Source organism: Limulus polyphemus, unplaced genomic scaffold, assembly GCF_000517525.1.
Source record: "Limulus polyphemus unplaced genomic scaffold, Limulus_polyphemus-2.1.2 Scaffold1, whole genome shotgun sequence".
In the NCBI taxonomy this organism is placed as follows: Eukaryota; Metazoa; Arthropoda; class Merostomata; order Xiphosura; family Limulidae; genus Limulus; species Limulus polyphemus.
This window is the reverse complement of record NW_013665611.1, coordinates 502,224-510,654: the sequence shown is the minus strand read 5'-3', so window position 1 is coordinate 510,654 and position 8,431 is coordinate 502,224. Positions and strand designations below refer to the sequence as shown.

At 34.0% G+C, this 8,431-nt stretch overlaps 1 protein-coding gene across 1 annotated transcript in view; it reads right to left on the bottom strand.

The window, feature by feature from the left end:
* LOC106459331 (bone morphogenetic protein 2-like) overlaps positions 1-1,211 on the bottom strand; it is a 63,139-nt gene extending 61,928 nt beyond the window's left edge. Inside the window, exon 1 of the mRNA XM_022392907.1 lies at positions 829-1,211. Coding sequence (XP_022248615.1) covers positions 829-1,132 — 304 coding nt within the window. The 5' untranslated portion in view covers positions 1,133-1,211. The remainder of the gene's footprint in view (positions 1-828) is intronic.
* Between the last annotated feature and the right edge of the window lie 7,220 nt (positions 1,212-8,431).

Genomic DNA, 8,431 nt, shown 5'->3' with positions numbered 1-8,431 from the left:
ACATTTTTGTATGAGTGGTGTAAACAAACATTCTTTTTCTCATATTCTATAAGACCTCAGTAAGAGTTTATACGCGCGTATTATCCTGCAGAAATTTTTTATAAGGAGCACTATAAAATGAAAATTTCGTTTTAGATTTCATACATTTGATCATATGTTGACGACGTGCTGTATTTTTGTGTATTCGCTGGAATCACGTGATTTCGATTAATTTAAAGTCTACTCTCTCTCAGACAAAACAACTGAAGTATCTTACTGATTAACAAGAATTAAATTGAAGTGATATTTAGAATTATGTGAATGAAAGAGGTCTGAAATTACCATAATCAGAATAACTTGAAAAGATGAACAGGGATAGTTACCATAATCAGAATAGCTTGGAAAGATGAACAGGGATAGTTAAAAACAATCAGTATAACTTGGAAAGATGAACAGGGATAGTTAAAATAATCAGTATAACTTGGAAAGATGAACAGGGATAGTTAAAATAATCAGTATAACTTGGAAAGATGAACAGGGATAGTTAAAATAATCAGTATAACTTGGAAAGATGAACAGGGATAGTTAAGTTTAAAGCCTAATATATACAATTATATGTATATATAAATAAGAGGTTATTGCTTTGTGGATAATTGATAAAACTAAAGCGATAAAACTGTTACCATTTAGACCACACAGCTTCCTCATAACGCTGACTCTGCCATTTTACCTCTTTTACAGTATATATAATATATTACCGGATTTTGTCTTCGACTTAACTGATTTTTTACAGAGATTTTATGACTAAAAGATTACCATAAAAATATATATATATATTTACAGTCCTACCTTTATTAGGGAAACTGCGGACTATATTGGCATGATATGGGTTTGGTGATTTTGTTATTCCTCTACTGTCCGCTATGGCATCGTACAGGTCAAGCATGAACTGCGGGGGGGCAGCATGCCGCTCGCGACGACCTGGTTGTTCCATTCCAAACAATCGTAGGAGTTTTCTAATGGCAGTCGCATCATCTCTGATGTCCGGCGGAAAGTAGGATGAAGTCACCGACCGAGAGAGGGCAGTCTGAAGAAGACAAATGAACAGTAGCAGGAAAGCCGCTGCCTTGAACACATGTCTGCATGGACTCATTGCTGGAACTCTCTTGGAAAACGACCGAGTTACTGTAACGAAGTCAGAAGAATGTCAGGCTTGTGTGGCAGTCAAGCGTTTCGTGGAGACGACTGTGTTAGCGTCACAAGGCTCGTATTATATAGATCGAGCGCAGGATGTGGGCGCTCTCTCCCAGGATTTGGTCCTCACTACCTGAGCAGGCGTGGTAAGAAGGCTACACCAATCACACAGCTTCAAACCAAGTACTCCATGGGTGTCGTCTCAGCACCAAATTGTTTTAAAGTTCTTCTTCAGCTCATTCTTCAGAGTTGTTGTCCCTGCCTCTTTTACCTTTAAACCAACAACGGTCTCTCAGCCTGGGTCGCTGTAGCTCTGTCGTATTTAAACCGGACTGATTTGTCATTATTTTTCTACGTGATCTTTCTTTCCCCGTCGTAGTTCTCGACGCTTCCAGAACAGTTCCACTTTCTTCAAGACGTGGACCAACTTGTGTATTCATATGCCGAGTAACAGAAACACAGCGCTTGCACAACGGGCCAGTAGAGTGTGTAGATTATCTGAAATATTACTGGCATCAGAACAAGTTTCAAAATGAGATAGTAAAACCAGGATAAGAATTAAAGTTACTTCTTTAAAATTTATTTTATAAAATGTTCATTATCTGAAACTACACTCAATGCAAAGAAATAAACTAGGATTTTATCTTTAGTCTGTCGATCAATTACCCAGAAATATATTTAAAGATGAAGGCCTAACCTGCTTGTTTGTTTGTTTGTTGTGGATTTCGCGCAAAGCTACACGAGGGCTATCTGCGCTAGCCGTCCCTAATTTAGCAGTGTAAGACTAGAGGGAAGGTAGCTAGTCATCATCACCCACCGCCAACTCTTGGAGTACTCTTTTACCAACGAATAGTGGGATTGACCGTCACATTATAACGCCCCCACGGCTGAAAGGGCAAGCATGTTTGGTGGGACGGGGATTCGAACTCGCGACCCGTAGATTGCGAGTCGAGCGCCCTAACCACCTGGCTATGCCGGATCTAAACTTGTAACTGAAAATGTGCATTTAAAATTAACATATAGTTGTAATAAATATGCACGTGTCAGACTCGTTCCTTTTTTTTAAAGTCTAATATCTTTTAAAATACTTTCGTTATACGAATTAAAATATATTATATTTAAAAGAAAAAGGAACGGACTTCAACATTTCATTTAGAATTGTTTGAAAGCTGGTGTCGGAAAGCTCCAAAGAAATGTATAGTAATACAACAGCAAACTAATAACTAATTTCTCAAAAACTTTCAGCATATTAATGTTTTTAGACCTGTTGATTTATGTTTCTTTTCGTCATTCTGGGAAATTTTTTCTCTCACCATACATTTTGTGAAAAAAAAGTGTTCGAAATAGGATTTTCTTTTCTTGTTGTTCATGAATATTTTTTCTATGTTTAGCTCAGTTAAGACACACGCCCCTTTCGGTGGTCTGTCAGTAAGCTTAAGGGTTAATGGGCTTGTAATATTTAAACTCGGAATTTGATAGTTGCAGTGGGTACCCCATAGACAACTCGTTGTGAAGTGCTTAACAGCGAACAAGCAAACATTTGAGGAGGAACTACAGGGAATAATGTATTCCACCGTAGGCTCAGGCAAGCTCAAAACATTGTTTTTGAATGAGAGATGAGTGTAATTTCCAATTGTATTAAAATATGATTTACTAAAAGATAAAGCGATTGCTCGCGTACGACAGTTTATTTGTCTGTGTTGACAGCAACTAAATATTTGAATGGTTAGAGATATGAAACTCATATGTTAAATCTGGACAATATCTGATCACATTCAAGGATCAAGATCTCTAGGTTATGTAAATTGTATTCATCCCAAAAAATAATGTTTTTTTTTTAATAGTGTCTGATACCATTGCATGAATGTACGCCAGAGTTATATAGTTAGAATAGGTTCAAATAACCAGATCGATTTCACAGTCACACCTCAAATGTCAGGAAACTTTACTGGAATAAGAACGTATGTGATAGTTATTTTTCCGTTTAATGCTATAATCAGTAATAGTTTTTTAATGCTGTTTAGAGATAAAATAAAAACTATTAATGTATTATGTTATTTGCATTGATAAAATTTCTCAGACTTTGGTTTCATGGTGCAACTGAAAAATACACAGTAAAAAATAAGAATTTATTGTGTATGTACACTAAGCTTCTTGGAAGAAATTAATGTGAATGATATTGTATATATCGCTGTTCGTAGCTGCTGTATTAAATGCACTAAAATATATATTGCGACTAGTGCAAGCATCGAATTATTCGCTTTTTACATATTTTAACGTATTAAACATTACAATAAATTACAAAGCCTTTTCAGAGGATTGTATTTTGCCTACGTGTTTATAAGTTTTTAACACACGTGTTTTAAATTATTCGTCCCACCTTTTGGCCATCTCAACAGCCCACAAGCTTAACATTATATAATTATATATTCAAAAAAGTATTTTTTTCTTTAGGCAACGCTTTTGTAGCTTTCAGCTGATCATCAATTTTATTTACACCAGTTCTGGTTATCTTGGGATTTACACTGGGCTTTACAAAACTCATGATAACTCTTGAACGTATCTACTCTTCAAAACCTAATCTGGCACTTCAGAAAAAATAGTGGCAATAAAAAGATTTTGGATTTTGAAAGCCAATTAGCACAACTGAAGTATCTTGCCAAAATACTGTCTAATTAGCACAATTCAAGTATCCTACCAAAATTCTGTCCAATTACCACAATTCAAATATCCTGCCAAAATACTGTCCAATGACCACAACTCAAGTATCCTGACAAAATACTGTCCAATTAGCACAATTCAAGTATCCTGCCAAAATTCTGTCCAATTAGCACAATTCAACTATCCTGTCAAAATACTGTCCAATAACCACAATTCAAGTATCCTGATAAAATTCTGTCCAATTAGCACAATTCAAGTATCCTGACAAAATACTGTCCAATAACCACAACTCAAGTATCCTGTCAAAATACTGTCCAATTAGCACAATTCAAGTATCCTGCCAAAATACTGTCCAATAGCATAACTCAAATCTTCAACCAAAATACTGTCCAATTAGCAAAACTCAAATTTCCTGCCGAAACACTGTCCAATTACTACAACTCAAATATCCTGCCAAAATACTGTCCAATTACTACAACTCAAGTATCCTGCCAAAATATTGTCCAAGTACCACAACTCAAGTATCCTGCCAAAATACTATCCAATTAGCAAAACTCATATTTTCTGCGGAAATACTGTATAATTAGTACAACTCACGTATCCTGCAAAAACGTTGTCCTCATTAACCAATGATGTGAAAACTGTGGGTTAAAGCGTTCGATAAACTTGGAAGCTTTGTTGGCTAGATATTGTTTCTTTCAAGCGGTCTCGCGAGTCCGAATACCACTCTGCCATAGTTTTCATTCCTTTAGAGAAAATAAAAACTACGTAGTATAAATAAACGAAAGAGGGCAGTTAAAATTAATGCTTTACATATATGTGTTTGTGTATACGCGTTAATTTATTCAGTTATGCCTAGTATAATATATTTTGTGATATGCAATAGTTATTTTGTACAGGCGATGCAAACGAAAAGGCCCGTTTTTGTAAACAACGTGCTTTTAATGCAAACAATACAGAATAAAATCGACTACATAATTAAGCAGTTAGGTGTATTAGAAACTGGATATTGAAATGCACTTGGTGTTTAAAACGAACTAATCGTTACTTTTTGATAAAGCAAAATTACATTTGACCGAGAAGACTATTTCTAATTTATTGCCTGGATTTGAGTGGTCATAAGTGTTAAAGATAACCACACTGACTTTAATAATAACTTAAGATGTAAGTAACGGTTACGACCAGGTAGCCCTTATGTAGCTCTACGCAAAGTTTTCAAACAAACAAACTGTTAGATCTGAACAGTTGATCTAATATGCTTAATTCACATTCAAATTGTAGGTATCAGTCTTAGATGTGCGTTACTCCAACACATTTGGTTTAATATGCTTAATTCACATTCAAATTGTAGGTATCAGTGTTAGATGTGCGTTACTCCAACACAGTTTTAAAGGCTTTTGAGATAGAAAGGCTTAAATCACGAACTTCTAACTAATATATATTCAGTCTTCTGAAGCTTATACAGTCTAAATGAGGAGTCCTTCAGAACTGATCTATCTCACTTGGTCTTAAGAAAAAGAGCAAAGTTTTGCTTGACTTACATGTACAACGTTGATGTGATCTTATCAGCAAGATAATTTGTAGCTCGAAAGTTATATTTTTTATGTTATTCTATTCTAAAAAAGAGAACAGGTGAACCTATGACTTAGACCTATTCTGCACAAGCATTATTTTATTTTTCTACAGATGAAATTTGGTCTATCCAACAACATTTAGACAAATACATGAGCTTCTTTTTTCTTCTCTGCTACTTACTTGCATTTATGGTCTATTTTGTATGTTTGAAGTCTGCATTTATGGTCTATTCCGTATGTTTGAAATCTGCATTTATGGTATATTCCGTATGTTTAAAGTTTCTGGTATCTTTAAAACTTTTTTGGGTTGCAAAGTTTTATACTGTACACAGTAGTTGAGAAAAATAGCTAAACAATCCACTTAAAACTGAGATTGACATAAAATAATTTTTTTTCAAATTATATCTAAAGTTGAATGCAAAGTAAAAGACATTATTTTCTTTAAAACATTGCATAATAAAATACTTTAAAAGAAAAAAGAACTATTTTCATTCAACATTTAAAGTTTCGACAAAAATATTGAAAATTAAATATCTTAAAGTAAAATTCAGAAGTCTCTCAAAGTTAATTTAGCTATAATTTTCTCCTTCTTCTTCTGTCCACCTCCCTAAGGCTTAGAAGGTAAACAAGAGGGCTTATATCGTTAAGATTCAGGGTTTTAACCCGATGTGCATCTTTGTAGTAAACAACAAGCAAACCATTTTCACTTCTACATTCTAATTAGCACAACTATAATGATTCGTTTTGTTCATACTATTATTTGCTGATATAGACTGTGATAAAAGGGAAATAAATACTTCAACGATGACCTCGGGTTACGTACTTGTTCCTTTTCCTTCTTTGAGAATATCGTACTAGGAAAAAGGTTGTAACCACCTTAGTTTTCAAAACTCATTTGGTTGGTAACCATATTACGTTAATTTTACAAAAAAAACTTAGTCTTGTATAGTACAAGAAAGTGACGTAGACTGGTTCTATGCATAGTCATGCACATGCATGTTTTTGCACACAGACACAAATAATACGCCGTTTAAAATCTACACTTTGAAAAATTTCTAAATGACATTTTACGAGAACATTATTAACGTGCTTAGAAAAAGTATTTAGCACAAACCCCATTTTTTGTGTGTTTTGATGAAATAAAGCACTTCTACTGAGCCTTACCTTTCAATTAATGTAAACCACTTTGGAAGTTTAAATTTAAACATTTGATCTATTATCAGGCCTACACAGTCAGTCATTTAAACTTAACCCAGATCTCGGGGTTGCAATGTTGTTATTACTGTAAGTAATTATTTTTGCTGAATCTAAGCCCCTCCCCATAAAAAAAGTATATCAGTATTTTTATAGCAGCATTTGTGGTTTGTTGGAGTTAAATTTCAAATATTCCAAAACCTGTCAAGATAATACTTCAACATCTTTTTGCACTGGTGTGTTTCAATATTATCTCTACAGCTATTATGATATTTTGCGATGAAACCAATAATTTCAGTGTTTATATGTATTTTCGGAAACTTTTGTGTCCTTAGCCAGAACTACTATTATTACAACATACAAAAGACACTCATTAACTTTATATTCTATTACATGTACAGAGTTAATAGCTGGAAAAATAATGACTCTGTGTCCGAAAAACAGCCTATTACGCCTCTAATTGGTATAACAGGAGTTGAAATTGTGCACGAGTCGTGGTTGTATCAAATATCACCAACTGTAATAACTGTCTAGAGGACAGTCAATACATGTATTTCAAGATCAAAATCGTGCTCGGTACGAAGTGGAATTGTCCAGAAATAGAAAGGAAAATGAAACAGATTTATTGGTCAGATCAAGTGCAGGCCACCACAGCGAGTTATGTTTTTTAAAACCACATTACTTCTTGCCAGTTTTTATGTTTATATTTTCACAGACAGTTCGTTATAAATATATATATATATATATATATTAACACTGTTGCGCATTTCTCACATTCGTCATTCTCAAGGTCCAGAATTAGAATTTTGGAACATCCTAAGTTGTGTCTCATAAGTATTATTACATTTATTTTTGCACATATGACGGTCAGCATGTAGGCCATATTCTTTCTTATAGCTAAATTACGCATAATGATATCTTGGAAATTCTATTCGTTTTTGTGACTGATTCTATCTTTTTATCAGTTCTAGATCTGTTCATTAACTTGTGCCTTTTCTATCTGTCTGTTCTGATTACCCACTTTAACTGTGTTTCTGTTTATCTATATTTTTATCAGTTCTTGAACTATCAGACTAACCATAACTTTTTCTACCTGTGTGTTCTAACTATACATTCTAACAGTGGTTCTATCTGTTTATCAGTTCTTGATCTGTCCACCCACTCAGGTCTTTTATTTCCTGTCTGTCCTTATTATCCATTCTAACAGTGGTTCTATCTGTTTATCAGTTCTTGATCTGTTCATCTGCTCAGGTATTTTTATATCTGTCTGTTCTGATAATCCATTCTAACAGTGGTTCTATCTGTTTATCAGTTCTTGATCTATCAGACTAACCATAACTTTTTCTACCTGTGTGTTCTGACTATAAATTCTAACAGTTGTTCTATCTGGTTGTCCATTATTATTTCTTGATCTATTCATCTTCCTCTGTCTTTTATATTCGGCTGTTCTAATTATTCATTCTAACAGTGGTTATATCTTTTTATCAGTTCTTGATCTGTTCATCTACTCGTGTCTTTTTATATCTTTCTTTTCTAATTATCTATTCCAACAGTGGTTTTATCTGTTTATCAGTTCTTGATCTGTCCATCAACTCGGGTCTTTTATTTTCTGTCTATCCTAATTATCCATTCTAACAGTAGTTCTATCTGTTTATCAGTTCTTGATTTGTCCATCTGCCCATCTACTCGTGTCTTTTATTTTCTGTCTGTTCTAATTATCCATTTTAACAGTGGTTCTATCTGTTTATCAGTTCTTGATCTGTTCATCTGCTTGAGTCTTTTTATATCTGTCTGTTCTGCTTATCCATTCTAGCAGTGGTTTCATATCT